Genomic DNA, 27103 nt, shown 5'->3' with positions numbered 1-27103 from the left:
ACAAAGATTGTTAAATGCTTAACTGAAAATCTAGATTCCATGTTTAGCATCTGTATCAAGGCTATAGTGATGGCCAACCACTGCTGAAAATTTATTGACCACATCATTCAGACAAGGGCTATTAATTTTGTAAATATTCCTTGCCATTCTTGACCGGCCTCGGTGGCGTCGTGGCAGGCCATCGGTCTACAGGCTGGTAGGTACTGGGTTCGGATCCCAGTCGAGGCATGGAATTTTTAATCCAGATACCGACTCCAAACCCTGAGTGAGTGCTCCGCAAGGCTCATTGGGTAGGTGTAAAACCACTTGCACCGACCAGTGATCCATAACTGGTTCAACAAAGGCCATGGTTTGTGCTATCCTGCCTGTGGGAAGCGCAAATAAAAGATCCCTTGCTGCCTGTCGTAAAAGAGTAGCCTATGTGGCGACAGCGGGTTTCCTGTAAAAAAATCTGTGTGGTCCTTAACCATATGTCTGACGCCATATAACCGTAAATAAAATGTGTTGAGTGCGTCGTTAAATAAAACACTTCTTTCTTTCTTTCCTTGCCATTCTAACCAAATTTTTCTCATTAAATATTTGGCAATCATATTAAATTGTGTAATGAATAAAAGACAAAGTAGGACAATACATATACATGTATAGACATGAAAGTATATTGGATTCAAGAAAAATATTTACACATGTAACTCACCCTTGTGGGGCTTGTGAATGATTTTTCATCAATACACACTTCCTCATACATTCTCGACTACATAAAGTTTTTAAAAATTGGACAAAATATCAATGAAATGTTCTCAGACTTGAAAGTGTGGATTCATGAAAAATAACTAACTCACCCCTATGGGACTTGTGAATTATTTTTCATTAATAATAATATGCACTTCCTCGTAAATTCTTCACTAACATAGAATTTAGAGTAACTGGACGAACTAACAATGACATGTTTTTGGGGTTGCTGGATAATTATTACTGTACTTTTTACAACTGTGTTCAGATGGGATAATTAACAAGTATCAAAAACAAACTAAGGACTGCTAGTTGACTTTATTGTTGTGTCATGTACTTATAGTTGCTTGGGGACTATAATCAGGGCTTCTAGATTATGGTAGCCCCACTCCCATGGCTAGTGATATTTAGTGTTGGGCTAGTAAATAACTACTATTGCCATGCCCAAAGGCTAGTGAATTTGTTTTGGTCAAATGTTGCATTTAAGTCTTATTTTGTAAATGAATATCCTGCCCACACCCCAACCCCCCAGTGTTAGTGTTTTTAAGCACTATCTCCCTCTTTAGGTTACATATTTGATTATTACTAGTATTTAGAATTTTTTTATTAACTTTAAGTAAAGTAGGGCTAGTGAATTTTTAATTATGGCTAGCAAATTTCTAAAATCACTGATCCCATGGCTGGTGGATTTTATACAAATTCTAGAAGCCCTGCTATAATTTATCAACATCATTCAAAACACAAGAATTTGTATGTATACTACTCTCCTATCCCTTCTAGCATTTCTCTGATGGGCCTAATATTGTAAATTATCTAACATTTCTCTGTTATATACTCTTCAAAAAAAGTAGGGGAACCTGAAATATTAAAACATACGTTTTGACCACAGACATCCTAGTAAAGAACGTTCAGGTCTGTTTATCAACACACCGAAACACTTTCCATAGTTTGCATGTGCATCACGCAGTTTACCTGTACACATGCGTGGGGTGTCATTCGCGATTTTGACAATTTCCAAGAAGGTCGATTAATCACTGTGGCACATTATTTCTGTCAATCTTTTTTCATTCTGTTGATAATACAGTTGTTATAGTTTTGCATTTAGTCAATTTTATTGTTTGAATTTGTGATTTACTGATAAAAAACGTCAACTTTCAAATTTCACTCCACTTCCAATTGTCCTTCAAGATCTTTGGTGGTCATAAAACCTACTGTAATACTCAACTACCGGTTGTAATGTTTGCCCAATTAATTCATATTATGATATAACCATTCCCCACAGCTAATTTTGGCAATTGTAAATTCTTATTAGAGTTCCCCTACTTTTTTTTGAAGAGTATATACAGTATATATATTATTAATCTCTTCTACATACCTGAATGACAACCTGTAAATTATCTCTATATAAATTACACACGTAATTAATACATACTAAAGGAAACAGAGTTAACAGTGTAAGACATCTCTGATGAACATCTTGTTGATAAATCACAATATTCAAGTGTACATGTACATGTTTGCATACATTAATTTGAAAATCAAGCAAGATAGATACAGTGTACTACAGTATATAATTACATACACTGACAAAGAAAGAGAGATATATTTATACAGATGTTTGGAATAAGACAACAGGTTTACCACATATTGTGCTATCTAATAAGAAAGAATTCTTCATCCAGTTTACAACATACATGTATACCTTATACTGAAGTGGACTATATATATATATATATATATATCTATATACAACACTGAACAGACCACAACTGACACCATAATAAAATGAGTCAGCATCCAATACGAATAGACAACTTTACACCATTAAAAACATTAAATAACACATAATACAATTTCATGGGTTATGGATTGGGATAATGACCAATCAAAAGGCTGCATTTCCCAGTGTTCTAAGGGTGGTGACCGATGAAAAGGCTGCACAACGATTACTGACTTATGGGATGACATACGGTCTAACTGGAAAAGGCTGCAATATTGTAATCGACTGAAACTAGATTGAAACTATGTGGAAGGTAACCAATCAAAGGCTGCATTTTGTGGCACATAACACTGAGGACCTATTAACTAAATCTATATACAAAACTGTCTTTCTTCAAAACATATATATATATACTGTTTACTGTCACTTTTAGTTTATCAGCTTTAACCCTGACATACCCAGTAACCCTAGAGAACTAACCTCTTCCAGGACAATGCTTTCAGAAACTTCTTCTGTCTGAGGCACCATTTCCTCTGCCAAAGTTACTTCCCTTGATATCTCCTCATCTGCATGTTTTTCAGAAATTCTTATTGTACTTTCTACATCCTCAGTTGGAGTGACCTTGACCTCTTCAGAAACAGTTTGCTCTGATGGCATTTCAAAGTCCAAAGAAACTGTAGCATCAGTATCATCAACTGCAGACTTCTCTTTTTCTTCAATAGAAAACTCCTCTTTGACATCTTGAGGAACTTCAGGAAATAGTTTTTCTGTGAATGTAACTTCCTCCTTTGGAATTTCTTGGACAGATATGTCTGCTTTAGTATCTTTAATTGTAATTTCCTCCTCAAATTCTTTAGTTACAGTTTCTGGTTTTTCCTGAATAGAAATTTCAGCCTCAATGTCTTTTGAAACAGGCACTTCATCTCTTATTGTTATTTCCTCCTCAATTTCTTCTGTAACTGCTTCTGGCATTTCCTTAATAGAAACCTCTGTCTCAGTATCTTTTGTGACAGGAACTTCATCTTTTATTGTAATTTCCTCCTTAAATTCTTCTGTCACAGTTTCTGGTGTTTCTTCAATGGAGATTTCTGCCTCAACATCTTCTGTTACAGGAATTTCATCTTGAACAGTAATTTCCTCCTTAATGTCTTCAGTCACCATTTCTGGTGTTTCTTCAACAGAGATTTCTGCCTCAACATCTTCTGTTACAGGGATTTCATCTTTAACAGTAATTTCCTCCTTAACGTCTTCAGTCACCATTTCTGGTGTTTCTTTAATAGAGATTTCTGCCTCAACATCTTCTGTTACAGGGATTTCATCTTTAACAGTAATTTCCTCCTTAACTTCTTCAGTCACCATTTCTGGTGTTTCTTCAATAGAGATTTCTGCCTCAACATCTTCTGTTACAGGAATTTCATCTTGAACAGTAATTTCCTCCTTAACGTCTTCAGTCACCATTTTTGGTGTTTCTTCAATAGAGATTTCTGCCTCAACATCTTCTGTTACAGGAATTTCATCTTGAACAATAATTTCCTCCTTAACATCTTCAGTCACCATTTCTGGTGTTTCTTCAATGGAGATTTCTGCCTCAACATCTTCTGTTACAGGAATTTCATCTTTAATACTGATTTCCTCCTTAATGTCTTCAGTCACAATTTCTGGTGTTTCTTCAATGGAGATTTCTGCCTCAACATCTTCTGTTACAGGAATTTCATCTTTAATACCGATTTCCTCCTTAACGTCTTCAGTCACCATTTCTGGTGTTTCTTCAATGGAGATTTCTGCCTCAACATCTTCTGTTACAGGGATTTCATCTTGAACAGTAATTTCCTCCTTAACATCTTCAGTCACAATTTCTGGTGTTTCTTCAATAGAGATTTCTGCCTCAACATCTTCTGTTACAGGAATTTCATCTTGAACAGTAATTTCCTCCTTAACATCTTCAGTCACCATTTCTGGTGTTTCTTCAATAGAGATTTCTGTCTCAACATCTTCTGTTACAGGGATTTCATCTTGAACAGTAATTTCCTCCTTAACGTCTTCAGTCACCATTTCTGGTGTTTCTTCAATAGAGATTTCTGCCTCAACATCTTCTGTTACAGGAATTTCATCTTGAACAGTAATTTCCTCCTTAACATCTTCAGTCACCATTTCTGGTGTTTCTTTAATAGAGATTTCTGCCTCAACATCTTCTGTTACAGGGATTTCATCTTTAACAGTGATTTCCTCCTTAACGTCTTCAGTCACCATTTCTGGTGTTTCTTCAATAGAGATTTCTGTCTCAACATCTTCTGTTACAGGGATTTCATCTTGAACAGTAATTTCCTCCTTAACGTCTTCAGTCACCATTTCTGGTGTTTCTTCAATAGAGATTTCTGCCTCAACATCTTCTGTTACAGGGATTTCATCTTTAACAGTGATTTCCTCCTTAACGTCTTCAGTCACCATTTCTGGTGTTTCTTCAATAGAGATTTCTGCCTGAACATCTTCTGTTACAGGGATTTCATCTTTAACAGCGATTTCCTCCTTAACTTCTTCAGTCACCATTTCTGGTTTTTCTTCAATAGAAATCTCAGCCTCTACATCTTCTGTCACAGGTTTTTCTTCCACTGATATATGCTCCTCTACATCCAAGGTCTCCTCCTTTTCCATACTAATAGTAACTTCCTCCTCTGTTTCTGGAGTCTCCTCGATGGTAATTTGAGCTTCAACATCCTCAACAACAGGAGTTTCCTCTTCCTTGACAACTAGTTCCTCTACAACATCTTCTGGAGTCTCCTCGATGGTAATTTGAGCTTCAACATCCTCAACAACAGGAGTTTCCTCTTCCTTGACAACTAGTTCCTCTACAACATCTTCTGGAGTCTCCTCGATGGTAATTTGAGCTTCAACATCCTCAACAACAGGAGTTTCCTCTTCCTTGACAACTAGTTCCTCTACAACATCTTCTGGAGTCTCCTCGATGGTAATTTGAGCTTCAACATCCTCAACAACAGGAGTTTCCTCTTCCTTGACAACTAGTTCCTCTACAACATCTTCTGGAGTCTCCTCGATGGTAATTTGAGCTTCAACATCCTCAACAAAAGGAGTCTCCTCTTCCTTGATAACTAGTTCCTCTACATCTTCTGGAGCCTCCTTAATAGTTATTTCCTCTTTTTCTTTTTCTACAATTGCTTCTGTTCTGTCTTCAATAGAAACTTCAGCTTCAGCTCTCTGAATATCAGGAGCTTCCTCAGTTCTAAGTTCTTCATCAACAGTTATTTCCTCTTCTTGGGCTATGATTTCCTCCTCAGCTTTCTCTGAGATTTGTTGAACATCTACTGCTGTCTCTTCTGTGACTTCTTGTCTTGCTTCCTCTGCAGCTGTTTCTGATATTTCTTCAACTGGGATCTCAGTTTCAACTTCAGGCATTTCCTTAACACTGACTTTTGTTACTATTTGTTCAGTGATAGCAGTTTCTTTTTGTTCCTCTGTAATTTCCTCTTTTATTTGTTCAGAAACTGTTTCAGGTATATCTTGAACTGAGATTTCTGGTTTTTCCTCTTCTTCCAAAACAGCTTTGGTTTCAGTGGTTTCGGTAACAGCCGTGTCTTTTTGTTCTTCTGTAATTTCCTCCTTTATTTGTTCAGAAACTGTTTCTGGTATATCCTGAACTGAGATTTCTGGCTTTTCCTCTTCTTCCAAAACAACTTTGGTTTCAGTAGTTTCGGTAACAGCCTTGTCTTTTTGTTCTTCTGTAATTTCCTCCTTTACTTGTTCAGAAACTGTTTCTGGTACATCCTCTACTGAAAGTTCTGTTTCAACCATTTCATCCTCAGAAACTTTAGTCTGAATGACATCAACCACAGCAGCTCCTTTCTGTTCATCTGCTGCTTCAATGAGTGTTTCAGGTTTCTCTTCAATAGACACTTCAGTCACGGTTTCCTCAATTTCCTCAACAGGAACTTCCACTTCCACTTCTGGAGCTTTCTCTACACTAACTTCTGTTTTAACTTGCTCCACATCGACAGTTTCTATCTGCTCAGCTGCAGTTTCCTCCTTCATTTGGTCAATGACTGTTTCTGGAACATCCTCAACAGATATTTCTTCCTCTGGTAACTTGTCCTCACTAACTTCAGCAACGGTGGCTTCATCAATTCCAATCTCTTTTTGTTCCTGTGTAATTTCTTCTTTGATCTGATCTCTAGCTGTTTCCGGAACCTCCTCAACAGAGAGTTCAGTGTCAGCAGCTTCTTCCAGAGTAACTTCGGTTTCAACAGTTTCAGACACAGCTACGGTCTTCTGTTCTTCAGCAGACTCCACCGTGACTTCTTCTGAAACTGTTTCTGGCACATCTTGAAGAACAATTTCTTTATCTGTCGTTTCTGCTTCTGCAACTTTAGCTTCAACAGCTTCAGTAACATCAGCCTCCTTCTCTTCAATTACAATTTCCTCCTTGAGTGTTGTGGTCTTCTCCTCAATGGGTATTGCAGACAGAGCTTCAACAGGTCTTTCTGTATCTTGTTCAACAAGGGTTTCCTCTTGAAGTACTTCAGTTGTATCTCTGTATTCCACCTCAGTGACATCGACTGGTGAAACAGTCTCTGCTTCTTCCAGCTGAGTTTCAACTGTTATTTCCTGTTCTGTGGGAAGTTCTTGTTCTTTGATTGTAATTTCCTCTTTTACTATCTCAGTGATGGCTTCTGGTATTTCTTCAACAGAAATTTCAGCCTCTACTTCCTCTGTTACAGGAAGTTCTTCTTCCTCAATTGTAACTTCCTCCTTTATTTCCTCAGAAACAGTTTCTGGTTTTTCATCAACAGTAATCTCAGCCTCTACATCTTCTGTTACAAGAAGTTCTTCTTCAATTGTAACTTCCTCCTTTATTTCCTCAGTAACAGTTTCTGGTTTTTCTTCAAGAGAAATCTCAGCCTCTACTTCCTCTGTTACAGGAAGTTCTTCTTCCTCAATTGTAACTTCCTCCTTTATTTCCTCTGTAACAGTTTCTGGTTTTTCTTCAAGAGAAATTTCAGCCTCTACTTCCTCGGTTACAGGAAGTTCTTCTTCAATTGTAACTTCCTCCTTTATTTCCTCTGTAACAGTTTCTGGTTTTTCAAGAGAAATTTCAGCCTCTACTTCCTCTGTTACAGGAAGTTCTTCTTCAATTGTAACTTCCTCCTTTATTTCCTCTGTAACAGTTTCTGGTTTTTCTTCAACAGTAATCTCAGCCTCTACTTCCTCGGTTACAGGAAGTTCTTCTTCTTCAATTGTAACTTCTTCCTTTATTTCCTCTGTAACAGTTTCTGGTTTTACTTCAAGAGAAAATTCAGCCTCTACTTCCTCTGTTACTGGAAGTTCTTCTTCTTCAATTGTAACTTCCTCCTTTATTTCCTCTGTAACAGTTTCTGGAATTTCTTCAACAGTGATCTCAGCCTCTACTTCCTCTGTTACAGGAAGTTCTTCTTCTTCAATTGTAACTTCCTCCTTTATTTCCTCTGTAACAGTTTCTGGTATTTCTTCAACAGTAATCTCAGCCTCTACTTCCTCCGTTACAGGAAGTTCTTCTTCTTCAATTGTAACTTCCTCCTTTATTTCCTCTGTAACAGTTTCTGGTATTTCTTCAACAGAAATCTCAGCCTCTACTTCCTCTGTTACAGAAAGTTCTTCCTCAATTGTAACTTCCTCCTTTATTTCCTCAGTAACAGTTTCTGGTTTTTCTTCAAGAGAAATCTCAGCCTCTACTTCCTCTGTTACAGGATGTTCTTCTTCCTCAATTGTAACTTCCTCCTTTATTTCCTCTGTAACAGTTTCTGGTATTTCTTCAAGAGAAATCTCAGCCTCTACTTCCTCTGTTACAGGATGTTCTTCTTCAACTGTAACTTCCTCCTTTATTTCCTCTGTAACAGGAAGTTCTTCTTCCTCAATTGTAACTTCCTCCTTTATTTCCTCAGTAACAGTTTCTGGTTTTTCATCAACAGTAATCTCAGCCTCTACATCTTCTGTTACAAGAAGTTCTTCTTCAATTGTAACTTCCTCCTTTATTTCCTCAGTAACAGTTTCTGGTTTTTCTTCAAGAGAAATCTCAGCCTCTACTTCCTCTGTTACAGGAAGTTCTTCTTCCTCAATTGTAACTTCCTCCTTTATTTCCTCTGTAACAGTTTCTGGTTTTTCTTCAAGAGAAATTTCAGCCTCTACTTCCTCGGTTACAGGAAGTTCTTCTTCAATTGTAACTTCCTCCTTTATTTCCTCTGTAACAGTTTCTGGTTTTTCAAGAGAAATTTCAGCCTCTACTTCCTCTGTTACAGGAAGTTCTTCTTCAATTGTAACTTCCTCCTTTATTTCCTCTGTAACAGTTTCTGGTTTTTCTTCAACAGTAATCTCAGCCTCTACTTCCTCGGTTACAGGAAGTTCTTCTTCTTCAATTGTAACTTCTTCCTTTATTTCCTCTGTAACAGTTTCTGGTTTTACTTCAAGAGAAAATTCAGCCTCTACTTCCTCTGTTACTGGAAGTTCTTCTTCTTCAATTGTAACTTCCTCCTTTATTTCCTCTGTAACAGTTTCTGGAATTTCTTCAACAGTGATCTCAGCCTCTACTTCCTCTGTTACAGGAAGTTCTTCTTCTTCAATTGTAACTTCCTCCTTTATTTCCTCTGTAACAGTTTCTGGTATTTCTTCAACAGTAATCTCAGCCTCTACTTCCTCCGTTACAGGAAGTTCTTCTTCTTCAATTGTAACTTCCTCCTTTATTTCCTCAGAAACAGTTTCTGGTATTTCTTCAACAGAAATCTCAGCCTCTACTTCCTCTGTTACAGAAAGTTCTTCCTCAATTGTAACTTCCTCCTTTATTTCCTCAGTAACAGTTTCTGGTTTTTCTTCAAGAGAAATCTCAGCCTCTACTTCCTCTGTTACAGGATGTTCTTCTTCCTCAATTGTAACTTCCTCCTTTATTTCCTCTGTAACAGTTTCTGGTATTTCTTCAAGAGAAATCTCAGCCTCTACTTCCTCTGTTACAGGATGTTCTTCTTCAACTGTAACTTCCTCCTTTATTTCCTCTGTAACAGGAAGTTCTTCTTCCTCAATTGTAACTTCCTCCTTTATTTCCTCAGTAACAGTTTCTGGTTTTTCTTCAAGAGAAATCTCAGCCTCTACTTCCTCTGTTACGGGAAGTTCTTCTTCCTCAATTGTAACTTCCTCCTTTATTTCCTCTGTAACAGTTTCTGGAATTTCTTCAACAGTAATCTCAGCCTCTACTTCCTCTGTTACAGGAAGTTCTTCTTCCTCAATTGTAACTTCCTCCTTTATTTCCTCTGTAACAGTTTCTGGTTTTTCTTCAACAGAAATCTCAGCCTCTACTTCCTCTGTTACGGGAAGTTCTTCTTCCTCAATTGTAACTTCCTCCTTTATTTCCTCTGTACCAGTTTCTGGTTTTTCATCAACAGTAATCTCAGCCTCTACTTCCTCTGTTACGGGAAGTTCTTCTTCTTCAATTGTAACTTCCTCCTTTATTTCCTCTGTAACAGTTTCTGGTTTTTCATCAACAGTAATCTCAGCCTCTACTTCCTCTGTTACGGGAAGTTCTTCTTCCTCAATTGTAACTTCCTCCTTTATTTCCTCTGTAACAGTTTCTGGTTTTTCATCAACAGTAATCTCAGCCTCTACTTCCTCTGTTACGGGAAGTTCTTCTTCCTCAATTGTAACTTCCTCCTTTATTTCCTCTGTAACCGTTTCTGGTTTTTCTTCAAGAGAAATCTCAGCCTCTACTTCCTCTGTTACGGGAAGTTCTTCTTCCTCAATTGTAACTTCCTCCTTTATTTCCTCTGTAACAGTTTCTGGTTTTTCTTCAACAGAAATCTCAGCCTCTACTTCCTCTGTTACAGGAACTTCCTTTTGCTCAACTGTAACTTCCTCCTTTACTTCCTCACTAATGGCTTCTGGTATCTCTTCAAATATTTCAGCACTTATCTCCTCAATTTCAGGAAGTTCTTGTTCTTTAGTTGTAATTTCCATCTTCATTTCCTCAGTGAGAGTTTCAGGTATTTGTTTAACAGATATGGCAGATTCTATTTCCTCTATAACAGGAACCTCTTGTTCTTTAATTGTAATTTCCTCCTCTACTTCCTCAGTGACAGTTTCTGGTATTGGTTTGACAGCAATTGCAACTTCTACTTCCTCTGTAACAGGAACTTCTTGTTCTTTGATTGTAATCTCCTCTTTTATTTCATCAGCTACAGTTTCTGGTATTGGTTTAACAGAGATCTCAGATTCTATTTCCTCCGTAATAGGCAGTTCTTTTTCCTTGAATATAACACCATGGGTTGAAAACAACACTGCTTAGTAAGAATCTGACATGCTTTATGCTAACAAAAACAAATAACACTACTTCAACTAGAGGCCATGCAAGTAACTTGAACACAGAAGCAAGATAGTATAAAACAAAGAACATTTAGTAAATGCTAATTGTAATAAATGCAAACAGAGATGTATACGAAAATGCCAACAACATCACAAGACGAAACAATTGGTTTTAATTTGTAAGTCCACTTCAATTATACACACATTTAGTAAAACAGAAACAAGATGGTCGAATAGAAGAATAACAGAAGATATTAAGGCAGAAAACAGAAACTACAGTCATAATTCTTTGCACATGTCTGCATAGCTATAAAATTATATGAATTTGTCTTTTATTTAAACTTGTTTTTAACAACTGTGGATTATCGGAAAATTTAGATGGAAATTCATTTTAGGTTCTTACTTGAAAATTAAAATCAATAACATTAACTTCCTTGTATGATGTAGGTTGGTGTAAAATAATAAATTATATTCTGTTATGAATACCACAATTATATTACACCTTCCTTGATAATATATCTGAAATAGTCCAATATATAACTCAATTTTGACAACTATCAAAATCATCTGAGCTGTGAATACTTTGTTACACAAGAACAAAATGCTATTAAGGTGTGAGATACCATAATGTTGTAGCCTAGAGTTATCAATAGGCCAAGTGTTTAAATACATTCGTATAGGTGACCCTTGCGGGTGAACAAGCTGCATGGGTATAGCTTTAATGAGCATGAGGGGAGCACCAAGTGGGCCATTCCTTTGGAAGCCCAGATAAGGGTACAGCTGTTGTTGCCAGGGCAAAACCACTTGGGGTAGATATGCAGTCGGTGCCTAAAAACCAAGAATCCATAATATGAATTCTTCCACGCAGTCTATACAATTATACATGTACATGTAAGTGTAATAAATGCTATGCCAGTGTAATTCCAATCAAAGGCTTTTTCTTTTGATTCGTTTAGTAGATATGCAAACATTTTGGCTTTGTTGTGACAAAACATGTACAAAGAATCTGTATGTTTCATTATATGGAGAAAGAAATTTCCAGTTACAGTAATAAGAACATACATGTCATACATGTACAAATGGTATATTCCCACATCTCACCCTGTTAGCCAATAGAAATTTCCAGTTACAGTAAGAAGAATACAATGTATAAATGTTACATTCCCATAACTAGCAGTTAAAGTATTTTGCCAAATTATACTATAAACTGGGTATTACAAGTTTTTGGAATGTAACTCAAAGCTATGAGTATAACTGGAATTTCTTATCACCAAATAAAATAAATGTATTACAAATGTTTAAATGAAATTAAAAGAAAGACACAAGATCCAGAGTTATGACACCTAATATTTTAAAATGTTATACAAGTTAAAGCACACAAACTAAGTTGTTTTCCTGATACTTTGTTCAAAAATAGGCTGAAATGTCTTAAAAATTATGTGTTAGTCCACTGCAGTTTAATCATTGAATACTGCAGGGAAATGCATATAAAAATACCTTGTTGCAAATTGGTAAAAGAAGCCTAATTTGGCAACAAAAGATATTTCTCCTGCTACGTAAATTGTGTTGCAATAACAATAACTGTGTTAGATACACTTAATAAAACTGCTCCTGGGTGTCAAACATACAAACTTAAAAATCAATATTTTGCACATGTCTGAGATAATTCTGAACATGATCAAGACCGTATCTCTGCACAATGCAGAGTCAAATGGGCATTTAGCAAAATATTGATTGAAAGACAGCCACTCCTGAGAAGATCCTTTATCGGACAAAACATCCTTCCTACACAGACCAGAGGACTGCCATTCCCAGACTAGTTTACTAAATCAAAACTAGCACAGGACAGAGCTCATTGGAATAAATACAGCTGTGATGACATCACTCAAGATTCACTGTCAAAACAGTGATGATATCAGGTTTGCAAAGAGTGAGCATATCCTGCCCCATCGGTTGCACCCGTCATTAAGTATTATAGTTAATAAAAAACATTAAGAAGAGAGAATTTACTGTACATAAGAACAAAGTATTCAGAAAACCAAACAAGTTAAAGAGTAAAACATAAATCTGACAAGAAATGCACAGCAATTCAAGAGATATATATCACTGTATACAGTTAAGATATATAAGACAATCAAATCAAAAGAACAACAGAACAATAAGAAAGTAGAGTTAACAACAGTAAGCACCAGAAATGAAATAAAACAACAATAATATAAGACATAAAATGCACAGCCATATGTAATATATAAAAGAACAGTCAAAAGTTATAAAAAAAACAAATATCCCAGAAATAAACTCAAATAGAAAGAATATACCAGAACAAACTTAAAAATTAATACACCTGAGGAAACTCAAAATAAAAAGAATACACCAGAATAAACTCAAAATGGAAAGGACTATACCAAAATAAACTCAAAATAGAAAGGACTATACCAGAATAAACTCAAAATGGACAGGAATATATCAGAATAAACTCAAAATAGAAAGGACTATACCAGAATAAACTCAAAATAGAAAGGACTATACCAGAATAAACTCAAAATGGACAGGAATATATCAGAATAAAATCAAAATGGAAAGGACTATACCAGAATAAACTCAAAATGGACAGGAATATATCAGAATAAACTCAAAATGGACAGGAATATATCAGAATAAACTCTAAATAGAAAGGAATATATCAGAATAAACTCAAAATAGAAAGGAATATATCAGAATAAACTCAAAATAGAATGGATTAATATCAGAATAAACTCAAAATAGAAAGGAATATACATGTACCAGAATAAACTCAAAATGGAAAGGAATAGATCAGAATAAACTCAACATAGAAAAGAATAACTTCAAAATAATACAGAATAGCAACAGTATATCAGAATATAAAAAGAAACGTAGAGAAATATTGAAACAACAAGTTGTTATTGTAACAATACGTGTAAATGCCAACACAAAACAAAACAACTGTGACACATTAATAATTTGATTTTAAAGTTTTAATAAAATATTACCATTTTTTTTAATGAAATAAACTATGATCTTTATTATTATTTTATTATAAAGCTATAAATATACATATACAATTTTATTTAAAAATTAAAAAATTTGTTAATAATTATGATATATAGTTTCTTGTTTAAACAAATGTTTGTAAAACAGAGTAGTGTCACAATTGTTAAGTTAAGAAAACAGCATGACAGTAACGTGAACAAAACATTCTTGTTAGATTTTACAACAAACTAATGTTAGCTGACAGATGACACATTAAAAGAGAAAAAAATAAAATGTATGCCAAGTTAATGTCAATTTTACATATATGTTTTAATAAAATTATTGAATCAAAACCTAATATTGAAACGTACGGCAATATTATTCAGGAAAACTATCTAATATGTATTTTAAAAATATTTCAAGAAGATCTGATTTATGTTTTTAACATTGAGAATTTTAAAATATTTTTTCTCCATAATGTGTCATTAAGGTCAAAGCTGAAATGGAAGACATTAGGAACATGTCTGCCATCTGGATATATTTTAAAAACTTTTGGAATTTAAACAAATCTTAATTTTTATGAATTGTAAAACTACATTTAAAAAAGTTTTTTCTCTTTAAAAAAAACAGAAGAAAAAGTTGCAGGTAATTTAGTTTGAAAATTTCTAATCACATCCTATTAATATACTTTTAAAAATGTATTTTTCTTCACTTCATTAAGCTAATTATTGCAAAGCTAATCTTTATATTAACACATTTTGCATGTTATATGCAAATAAGAAAATAAATAAATAAATAAATTAATTAATAATATAATGTTTATAATACACATGTATATATTCCTGTTAGCTTAATATTATTTATATTCAGAATGGCAGACATATTGTAATGATCAACAGAAAATAATAAATTAATCATATAAAAGTTTCATTTTATATTTATAAATACTATTTTGTGAATAAAACAAATTATTTAAATTTACCTGTTACACCAACCAAAATATTTGAAATATAAAAAAAAGGAGTAATTTTTGGTGTAAATTTAAACTGGTCTTAAAGGAAAAATATTAATGAAAGAAGGTTCAAAACAGGAAATGTGTTCAGGTTGAATTTTGATTTCAAAATTGTGTGTGAATTTGAAAAAAGGAAAGAAATAATAATTAGTCGAAGGTGCTCTATCAACTTCAAGAACCAATTTGATTTTGTTGTAATTAGTTATTAAAATCGCAAACTGTTACATTTTCTTGTGAGTATTAATTACTAAGTTAATAGACTGAAAATTAATGTTGTACAATTAATGTTAATTCAAATAATAATTATTACATACGCAGAAAGATTAACAAGAAGAAAAGGCCAGTATAAGTAAATGGTTTTCTAAAATCCATGTTTCACTGAGAGAAAATTAATCTAAAATTTAATTTTATTTACAAACTTTCGGTTACTAATTAAAATGTTTTCTGTCTACATAATTAATTAAAAGAGCACCTTCAACTAAAAATATTTAGCAAAAAAAAAAAAAAAGGTATCAAATGTAATTATCTTACCTGAAGAGTGAATTCTGCTTCAACTGCAGTTTCTTCTGTTGTTTCTTCCACTTCAAAAGAGATTTCCACAGGGGTAGTAACTTCGCCTTCAACAACAGACTGCTGTTTCAGAACCTTGACTTGCTCACGAGCCTGAAAACAAATATTTATCATGACAGAAAGAAAGAAATGTTTTGTTTAACGACGCACTCAACACATTTTATTTACGGTTATATGGCGTGAAGACATATGGTTAAGGACCACACAGATTTTGAAAGGAAACCTGCTGTCGCCACTACATGGGTTACTCTTTCCGATTAGCAGCAAGGGATCTTTTATTTGCGCTTTCCACAGGCAGGATAGCACAAACCATGGCCTTTGTTGAACCAGTTATGGATCACTGGTCGGTGCAAGTGGTATACACCTACCCATTGAGCCTTGCGGAGCACTCACTCAAGGTTTGGAGTTGGTATCTGGATTAAAAATCCCATGCCTCGACTGGGATCCGAACCCAGTACCTACCAGCCTGTAGACCGATGGCCTAACCACGATGCCACCGAGGCCGGTTCATAATGACAGATCAGATGATTATGAGTTGGATATTCGAAGAATAACTTCTTAAACAGTAAAAACTCTTTCTTCATAGATGTTTCTTAATCCATGTAAAATAATTTTATGAAAAACTGTTCATCCTGAGCTGCAATACTTTGAGTGCAATAAAACATGTTTTTCATGGGGTTTCATGTAATTGAATGATAATTTAGCAGAGACCTAATTATATTTTAAATATTATATTACTTAACATTGATATTATTAATTTCCATTAATATTACTGATTTAATTTATATACATGTAGTAATAAAACTGCTCTTTAAAAAGTAACTTTTTCAGATAGATAAACATTATTTTCAAGGATGGGTCACTCTTGGAGATGGTTAAACATTACTTTCAGAAGTCACTTTAAGATGGCTAAAAAGTAACTTTCAGAATTGCTAAAATATAACTAACAAGTCACTTTCACAGATGAGTGCAGAGTGTTTATGAATGAATGAATGAATGAATGAATGTTTAACGACACCTCAGCACAAAAAAATTAAGAGTGTTTAGAGTTATTCTAAGGAAAATACTAAACAGAACACAAAGCAGTGTGTACCTTGTAACCTCTGAAGGCTGACTGTATCTTGATGGCCGCCTGTTCTACTGTGTCTTCTTGTAAACTCTCTGCCTCCTCTTCGTCATGTCTCGACTTTATGGAACTCGTCTCTGAGGAAAGTTCTGCCAATCAGAATTAGGAAAACACATCAGTAGATCCTATGTGATCCAGATCCAGTGAAGATATATACAAAACTCTGTTATAATTATTGTATAAATCAGGGGTCTAATTCACAAAACTCTCACATCTTTGTGATCTTGCAGTGCTAAGCAAACCAACTTGCAAGGATGAAAACTTTGTGAATTAATCAATAGATTCTAAGTCAAATCTTTCAAATAGCTGACTCTTTTTTTTCCCGCTCAGTATTTTAAAAGCTATTTAATTTATTTTAATGCAACAACTCTTTAAAAAAATTTTAAAAAAATTGTGCATATTTTTATTATTTTTGTTGACAGATTTCCCTGATGAAGCCTGAACAGGCGAAAATTTGAATTAAAGAGGGATATATGACTTTTAAAGGAGGCTTCTGACTTTTTCTTTATATAACATATATATATATATATATATGACAAAATGGGTCCAAAATGTTCAGAAAACATTGATAATTTTAACAGTCACAAAACTAATGGGTTTCAAGCAGACTAATGTTGAATACATTAAAGAAACCTAAATTAATATTTGCATTTCTATTGTCATCCAGTATCATTGAAACATAGGACCTACCTTCCACAGTGAGAAGAGCTGAGCATTCGACTTCACTGACTGAGTTGAAAGCCTTCACAGTGTAAATACCAGAATCTTCGGGAAGAGTATCAGGAAGCACCAGAGAACTCTCGCCTTCTTCGCCAGGAATTATTTCATATATATCATCAGATTTGATTGGCTTGCCAGCAAAATACCACATGATGCTTGGAGCGGGATGACCTTTGACCTTGCAGTCAAACCGAGCACTTTCTCCCTCTTTGACAGTCACATCCTTTGTTCTGATAATGAAGTCTGGTGCAATGAGTTCGTCCTTCTCAATCTGAAATGTGATTTTGTTCACATTAAGAATATGTTTTAACATACATTTGCATATACATGTACATGTGTATAGAGAGAACATTCATCATGAGTGTTTCTTAATATGGAAAATATCAACGAGAGACTATGTTAATTGGTATTTGTTGAGGCTTTGGTGAGACAAATACTGATTAACTAGACTAGATTAATCTTTTACACATATAGAAAATAGTATTTGTTCACATTAAGAATATAATGTTTTAACACACATTTGTATATACATGTGTATAGAGAGAACATTCATCATGAATGTTTTTTAATATGGAAAATATCAACGAGAGACTATGTTAATCAGTATTTGTTGAGCCTTTGGTAAGACAAATACCGATTAACTAGACTAGGTTAATCATTTACACATACATGTATAGAAAATTGTATTTATCCTATAACACTTGCAAAATAACATTTCAATTCGATATATACTGTCAATTGGTGTATTAATTTAGAATTGTTCATGCCCAACCTCTTTGCGAAATTTATACACATGCATTATTTTCTACAGATGCCAACTGTCATTCGTGAAATTTAAATGTTGCGAACATGTGCTAAGGTGTGTATTTGCGAAAAAAACATGTTACATAATTAATCCAGTTTACAGTAGTAAATCAGTTCTAAAAGTCACCTCCATTGGTAATATGACATCATCACAAGTAGCACAAATGCAGTTTGACCTCAGTACTTTAACTAAATCAAAATGTTATGCTCAGTTCTTGTAAACGAATGACCCATTGACAGCAAAACATTATTAACCAAGTTAATAATGTAAAATATCAAATGGGTTTATATGACAAGGATATTATGGGTAAGTTATAGGATAAAATGTTTTAGCATACATTTAAGAGACCAGTTTCAAATCTATCTATCTATCTATCTATCTATTGTTTTGTGTTGATACTTTAGTGAGATAAGAATTTATGACAGGTCCTTGGTCTGACAATGTTTGATATGTGTCGTGGATATGTGTTGTGGATATGTGTCATTGATGTGTTGTTGATATGTGTCATTGATGTGTTGTTGATATGTGTCATTGATATGTGTTGTGGATATGTGTCATTGATATGTGTTGTTGTTATGTGTCATTGATATGTGTTGTGGATATGTGTCATTGATATGTGTTGTGGATAGGTGTCATTGATATGTGTTGTGGATATGTGTCACTGATATGTGTTGTGGATATGTGTCACTGATATGTGTTGTGGATAGGTGTCATTGATATGTGTTGTTGATATGTGTCATTGATATGTGTTGTGGATATGTGTCATTGATATGTGTTGTTGATATGTGTCATCGCGTCTTTGATGAATATGACTCTTTTACTTCTTCCAGGTTTAAAATACTACCCGAGTTATTTCTAATTTACCTCGAGAGAAACTTTCTTTGACAACACATCTCTGAAATCAACTTGTTCTGCTTCTGTTACTTCTTCTGTTACAATTTCCTCTGTTTTCACATCTTGGGAGAATTTCCTGTTGACAAAAGAAAATGACAATAAAACTCACATATTTTTTCATAAAATAGTATTTTGAGTGTATCAACTACATGTTTGTGTATGATGACAAATCTCCACATTTGAAATTAACTTGAATTGGTTACCTTGTATACATTATTTTCAATTGTTTCAGAATTTTAAGTTAATCAAGAACAAGATATATAAAAACTAACAAGGTAAATTAATTTCAATTTGGCAAGTACCGTATTTGACCGGAAATAAGCCCATGTCTTTGAATAAGCCCCCCTCCGTTTTGATAGCATTTAAGAAATTAGGCCCTCATTCGTAAATAAGCCCACCCCCAACTTCGTCACCTTATAAATAACACTAAATTGCAAGTTTGCTCAAAGTTCATTTAAAAGGTCATACCTCCTGCAGATAATTAAACACAAATGTAACACAATATTTTACCACCAGTGAGATTTAGCAGTCTAACAATAACAGTGTGTAACATTGTTTTCAATTTCATGCCTGCAGTATTTCTTTGAAGTATCCAAGCCCAAGTATGAACTAAAAACCAATGTCTATTTTTACCACCACACTAGGTCCGCAGTTAATGCTAATTAAGCAAATACCATATTCTGATTGGCTAAGAACAATGACCTTAGATTGACATTTTTTTGTTGTGTAAGCTGGCTGCCTGTGTCAGAAACGTGTGTATAGCTATTGAGTTTGTTGTTAATTGATGTTGTTTTAAGTCTTCTCAGCATTAAATTTTGGATGTAAATAAACAGCACTGGTAAGTAATTGTAACATAGAAGGTGTGTTTGTGATAATTAGATACTAGTAAAAAAAACCACAATTTAATTAATAAACAATTATTATTTATTAATAACAAATGGAACACTAATTAATAGATATGCTACTGAAAGTTTTTTGTTTTCTTCCTAGTTCATTTAATTATTATTATTTATTTTAATTATTATCATTTTTTTTTCTCAACAAAACTGGCCCCTTGTCTGGGAATAAGCCCACCCCATGCTAAGCTCACAATGAGTTGTCTTGGCCCCCTGGGCTTATTTCCGGTCAAATACGGTATACTTATAAATATTATATATATATTGTATGTTTCAGCCAATGGCTGATTTCAGCTTTTGCATAATAAATTGATTGATTGATATATTTTGTAGCATAAAGGTACTCTCCAAACAACTGTAATAATTTACAATTGACTTATTTTGTAAGAAATAACTTGTATTTTTTTTTAAGCCATGTAGATCGACAGTTCAAAGAGAAAAACACTATGGCTATGTATTTTCCAATAAAATTCACAACAATTCTAATTCATTTTTAAATACAGGAAACAATAAAACAGAAAAAACATATTACAATACAATGTTAATAAATAATAAATTGGAGAGATTTATTAAAAATACAAAGCAGATATATTTCAGAATGTACAAATACAGGTACAGGTACAGGTACAGGTAGTTAGGCAAATGTGACTTGGAAGGTTAAGTGTTAATGAGTTAATACAAACGTTCCATCAATGTTCTATTCCTGAAGACAGCCCAACACACTGCTTAACTAATGCCCAATACAGTGCACAAACCAAGCAGAAAGTCAATAAGATGTAAGCTAGTGGCCAACTAGAACGTATCCAGACAATTATTAATTAGTTAGTGCCATGGTGCAGGCCAGCTTGAGTAAGTGGTGTAATGTGAGTATTGTGTGACAATGACAGGCAGAAGGTATTAATAGGCAAAACACAACTGAAGGTATAAGCCAGCTGGTACTGGCTATGATTTGAACCAGTATATTCAGCATTAAAAACATAATGAATGATCTGAGAAACTTGATGAAGAAAATTTAGTCATGCTATAATATGTTTTTCTATAAAGATTATTTTTTGAAAATATTAAAAGCTACAATATTAAGTATAAACACAAACTAAAACTACAACAATTAGACTTAAAACTTTTAACAGAGAATGAACGTCAGTTGTGCCAATATTTGCTATAAAGATTAGGTTTAAAAAAAAAAAAAAAAAATTAATTAAGTATACAGATAGAAGAAAATTAAAACAGAAAAAATGTATTATAATCTTAACAAAGAACAGAAGCCTTCTGTGCTGCAATATGCTAACAGCGTGAGTCACTTTCAGAAGATATAGTAAGTACAAAAGCAAAGTACAACTGCAAGAATTCAAAAAAAAAAAAACTTAATAGAAAATAAGTCTGTTTTGTCCCAATTTGCTATAAACATTAGGCATTTTTAGAAGAGATTATATTAAGTATATATAAGCAAATTAATCTATAGTATCACAATTTGCAATAAAAATTAGATATTTATAAAAGAGATTAATACATGTACATGTATATTAAATATAATAAACAAACTAATCTAAAGTGTGCCAAGTTGCAATACAAATTTGGTATTTATATAAGAGATTAATATATTAAGTATATATGAGCAAATTAATCTAAAGTGGACCTGTTTGCCGTAAAAATTTGATAATTTTAAAAGTTAATAAGATAAGCAAATTAAAAATACAAGAATATAAGAAACTTATTATCAGAGAAGATGAATGCTAACTGTGCCCCTGTTTGCCGTAAACATTTGACATTTTTAGAAGTTAATAAGATAAGCAAATTAAAAATACAAGAATATAAGAAACTTATTATCAGAGAAGATGAATGCTAACTGTGCCCCTGTTTGCCGTAAAAATTTGATATTTTTAGAAGTTAATAAGAGAAGCAAATTAAAAATACAAGAATTTCAGAAAGTATTATTAGAGAAGATGAAAGCTAACTGTGCCTCTGTTTGTATATATGTTATATTTTCAAACTTACTTTGCCGTCACAGATGATTTTTTGAGAAGATGGCGAAAGTCTAGCTGTTGCGTTTCAAATGTAATTCCAACCTTAGTTTTCCTAGCCAAATATAATCAACATTCTTAAAGCATGCAAGTTGCTTGTCTATTCACAGGCATCAGAAAATGACAATGAATGGGTGGGGGTGGGGGATGGGGGGCAGTTATATATTAAGTTGATTACTTTCAGAGTTGGGGGCTGTGCCCCAGTCCCCCGCCCACCAGTTTCTAATGCCTTTGCTATTTATTAAAGGCACTGACCCAAGTTATTACACAGTGTAAAACATTTCCGGTTTCTTATCATTAAATAAAATAATAAAATGTGTTTTGTTTAACAACACCACTAGAGCATATTGATATATTAATCATTGGCTATTGGATGTCAAACATTTGTTAATTTTGACATATGCATGTACATTTGTTTGTACATGTAGACTTAAAGAGAAAACTTGCTATATTTTTTCATGAGTAGTAAGGGATCTTTTATGTGCACCATCCCACAGACATGATAGCACATACCATGGCTTTTGATATATCAGTCATGGTTTACTGGCTAGAGCGAGAAATAGCCCAATGGGTCACTGACGGAAATCAATATTAAGATCAACCACATATCAAGTGAGTGCTTAAACACTGCACTATTTCTTGCCCTTACATTGCTTGTTACTTCTAACTTGTTGGTTAAATGTTAAATACTGGCAAATCTAATTTATTTCCGACCTTACTGGTATTTGCATTTTATGCAAAACAAAAACATTACATACTTCAGAAACTAGAGTCAGTGCCTATTAGTAAAAATTATTGTAATTTGCTTTACAAGACATAAATAAGCAACTATAATTTTTTAGTTAACACAGTATAATTTCACTAATCCAACAAAAACATCAACGCAAGCTCATACAAATGTCTTAAAAAAGGAGGTGGGGTATTCAAACTCTTCATCAAAACTCATACAATTACAATAAAACAAACACAACAAGAAATATCTAAACCACAAAACACATTCCAAACATTCTATCAAGAAATCATTTAAATATACTGAACAGCAAAAGAAACCAGTGTTTGACAAATATTTAAATATACTGAACAGCAAAAGAAACCAGTGTTTGACAAATATTTAAATATACTGAACAGCAAAAGAAACCAGTGTTTGACAAATATTTGAGAAAGTCACTAGCTCTTACAGAAGCCTTGACTAGTGCCCTATAGGGTCTCCACAAATACTCGAGTACTCGGGCACGGGCTGAGTCCAGCAAGACTCGATTCCATCACAGGACTCGAGTACTCATTCAAGGAAGAGCACTCTTATTTTAATATTTTTAAACATCATTTTGCCACATGCTTGCCACTCAAGGCTATGAGACATGGAGGGAAAACAAAAGTTGAATGTGTGGAATGATTTGGGATCCATGTTCAGTGTTGGCAGTAAGATGCATAATGCTATTTTACTTTATTCCTTAGTCTCATCGTCATCTAGTGTAAGTATTGAGTACTTGGGTCCAGGCCGAGTTTGACCCTTGAGTACTCAAGTCCAATATTTTGGACTCATTGATGCCCTAGTGCCCTGTGCATTATAGTTGATAATTTTTACAAGCCCAGACCAAACATTCACTAGCTGGGATCGAGGGCTAGTGGATTTGTCGAACCCTGAAGAAATGTAAATACAAATTCTTTAGCCTGTTTAACATCTTTCAGTTTGAATCCTATTAATTTGTGTCTTTTGAAACAATCAATATCTTGTGATATTTTAGGCCCATTTTAACAATTTATTTGTAAATCAAGTAATTAATTATCAAAAAGAAACAAGTCTAAACTGGAGCATGTTGTGGACCTAAAATCTATTTGACTGACAGGATACAGGTTTTAGAGGGTCACGTTTTAAAATTTAGAAAATTTGGGGCCATGAAACTTGGTCAGTTTTCACAGGATTCTGGTTTAGACTGGTTTCACTGTATATTAAAATATTCATATTTCTTTTGTAGTTCAGTATAAAATAGTTGATTTTATGATTGTGTTATATACTGCAACTAAGCTAGTACAACAAACATCATCACTCTCAAGTAACTACTGAACACTCCCCGAGGGTGGTCAGACTAAACCCATAGCTAAACGCTGATGGGGAATGGCAGGTGTGTGGCACGGATAGCCACAAGAGACAAGCACCTGTCATGGTTTGATAGACAAAGACTAGGATGTGGAGGTGGACAGTGAAAGAAGTTGAAAGATAGGAGGAGTTGCTAGATCGGGAAGAAATGAGGTAGACGGTTTGAGAGACAAGGACTGGGATGTGGAGGTGGACAGCTAAAGAATTTGAAAGATAGGAGTTGCCAGACTGGGAAGAAATGAGACGGAATTCAAAGGAGGGAAAGGAAAGGGGGCAGTGGGATAAAACAAACAACCCCCAAAACCCCCATCATGGCTGTACCATACTAATATAATAAAAAGACTTACACTTCTGTTTTGAGTGTCTCACGGAAGTCCACCTGTTCCACCTCTTCCGGTTGTTCTGGTTTGATTTCCAATTCAGATTTCTGAAGCTGATCACGGAAATCGGTTTTGTCTTCTTCGATTTCTGAAAATAACATTTGTTAAATGAGTTAAATATATTTAGTAAATTATCATCTTACGGTTTAAAATGGTCACAAAACAAAATTTTATTTGCAATTCTCATTGTTTTTAGCAGGTATGTGATACCAATTTTAATATAAAAGATGGAATGTCTTTTACAAAAACACTATAAAATAAAAACAAAAGGTAATTTTTAAACATTTCAAAAAAATATCAAATTAATGTAACTTGTGAAACTTATTGTATTGAAAAGATACTGCTACCTTAAGTGGTTTTTAATTTCAAACTATTTGCAAGAATGGCTTACAGTAGATGATGTTACATGAAGACGACATATACCCCATGTTTAAGGTGATTAGGTCCAAAAGACACATGGGATTGGCTTCTATAGTGTAGCAATTAAGCCATCACGCTTACTGCTGGTGGGCAATGGGTTCACTAGATTGATTTGTAGTGGCTCAGTTGGAGGTGTTAGGCCACTACATACATGTCGTCTCTCACTAACCACTAACTGTTAATTCACTGTTCAGGGCAGACAGCCCAAATACTGTGTTTGAACCTTTATTGGAAATAAGCATTAAAATCAACTTATGAGAGGATATTAGGCCCAAATCACCCTGGACCGGAGTCTTAGTTTGGGTCTGGGTTTGGCGAGTATAGTACCAGCTGAAAAAGAAATGCACCAAAATTGAAAGTGATAAAAACACACAGCATGTGTACTGGGGTGACTACAAATCTGGCAGCAGATGAGATAGAACATTCCACTTTATTATAACAAAGGCCAGACTCACCAGACCCAGCTTTGGAATGTTTTGGACATTTAGGCTACTTGTTAGTGTAACAGACTTAAGAGTAACAAGTTGTCCTGTACTGTCAAACAATGATCATTCACAACTTACTGTTCACAATGAGTGACACTGAGACCATCTCTTCTCCGTGAAGGTTTGTTGCTGAAACATGGTAGTTTCCAGCATCATCCATGGTAACAGCATCAATGTCGAGACTCACGATATACGTATCCACATCTTTGGCAACAGAAACATGATGGCGATCTGTGTCTTCGATTTCAAAACCATTGCGACTCCAAATGACCTGAAAATCACGACAGACATAGTTGAAAACTCAGATTTTGAAGTGAAAAATATTGAAGGGGTCATTAATTGCTGCCCTAACAGATTTTGGGGAGCCATTTAAGATATTACCTATGGTTAAGCCATCTGATTTAAGCCTGGTAGGTATTGGATTCGCATCCCAGTACCAGGCCCCGTGCTTATAAACCTTAAAGTCTAGACTTTAATAAAGTACAGATTTTAATGTCATGGTAACGCCATTCAAATAGCATTACGTTAAAGTCTGGACTTTATTAAAGTCTATACTTTAAGTTTTATAAGCACGGACCCTGCTCTCACCCAGAGCAAGTTTTAATGACACAATGGTTAGGTCTAAGTCCACTACACCAACGTCTCTCTGACTAACTACTAACAACAGACCAACTGTCCTTGACATGTAGACCAGATAGCCGAGGTGTGTGGACAGGACAGCATGCTAGAACCGTAATTGAAAATAAGCACAAAAATAAGTACAGTATAACCTCGATTTAACGCCAACCAATGTTTCAAAATAATTTTGGCGTTATATCGAGTTGGCGGTATAGTGAGGGTGCCTTGGGTTTACTACCAAACTTAATTTTTTTTTTTAATTGCTGACTGTCAAGAATATGACATATATGGGCTCCGGTTCAGCGTCGGACTCTTCTTCCTGGTCATCAGTCGTTTTGTCGTGAATCTGTTTAACACTTTCAAGAATCTGCTCATCGCTAATATTAGCAAATGTCTCTGCTTCGTTGTCAATGTTGACAAACTCATCAACATCCATTCTCAGCTGTTCGTCGATTGAAAGCCGGCCCGTGACGTCACCAACCAGATCTCGCAACGCTGTCGTTTCATTGGCTGGTGCTTGGTACAAGTCGGAAATGAGGGTCCCGAGGAACGACCCCTGTGTGAATCCAACAATTTTTGATGGTGGTGGCACTGATGATATCCCAAGCATGTTTCACAAAACGAATGCCGTCACAACGCTGAAAAGTGATTGGCTATATCTTGTTGACTTTTAGTTGAATTTATCTTCGAGTACTGAACAACTTGTCTTTTTTTAACCGCGTCTAATACAATACGTTTTCGCTTTAAATCCATTCTGCTGTAATAAAATGCGTTACCGGTGTCGTCGCATTTACGCCAAAGCTAAATAGCAACTTAACATGAGGCCATGGTCGAAATATGCTTGAGCATAATAAAACTTACCTAAAGTTTGTTTATTAATTAAACTTGAGTCGTTGTTGCCAGCACTTCAAAGACCCGACAGAACAATCCGCGATTGAAATAATGAATCTAATGCACCCCTCTGTCAGATGATCACTATAGCGGCTGTTCTTTCTATACCGAGTGTTGATTGGACACAAACACTGCACCTGCCTAAACAATTCTAGCACTTACATCCGTTAATTGCTAGACAATAAACAAAAACAGATTCAGTGTGTACTGCCAGAGTACAACGGAGTTAGGATTTCCCTATTCAACAGATCGCTAGTAATTATGTCACTATAATCAACTTTGTGACCAGACCATTGGCGGCAAAATCGAAGGAATTATAATGGCTAAATGGAGTTCGGTTCAAAAACGTCGTTGGCGGATGACGGATACCGAGGGTGGCGTTATATTGAGGGAAAT

The 27103-nt window shown here is 34.5% G+C and overlaps 1 protein-coding gene across 1 annotated transcript in view; it reads right to left on the bottom strand.

Moving 5' to 3' along the window:
- The window catches only part of LOC121387235 (titin-like), a 481073-nt gene that overhangs the window by 190974 nt on the left and 262996 nt on the right, over positions 1 to 27103 (bottom strand). The window contains exons 93-99 of the mRNA XM_041518261.1: positions 25277 to 25469; positions 24261 to 24381; positions 21790 to 21870; positions 18869 to 18974; positions 17170 to 17470; positions 16447 to 16568; positions 15315 to 15446 (exon numbers count right to left, since the gene is read on the bottom strand). Coding sequence (XP_041374195.1) covers positions 15315 to 15446; positions 16447 to 16568; positions 17170 to 17470; positions 18869 to 18974; positions 21790 to 21870; positions 24261 to 24381; positions 25277 to 25469 — 1056 coding nt within the window. The remainder of the gene's footprint in view (positions 1 to 15314; positions 15447 to 16446; positions 16569 to 17169; positions 17471 to 18868; positions 18975 to 21789; positions 21871 to 24260; positions 24382 to 25276; positions 25470 to 27103) is intronic.

Source organism: Gigantopelta aegis, chromosome 13 (genome assembly GCF_016097555.1).
Source record: "Gigantopelta aegis isolate Gae_Host chromosome 13, Gae_host_genome, whole genome shotgun sequence".
Lineage (NCBI taxonomy): Eukaryota > Metazoa > Mollusca > Gastropoda > Neomphalida > Peltospiridae > Gigantopelta > Gigantopelta aegis.
This window is presented reverse-complemented; position numbering and strand designations above follow the sequence as displayed.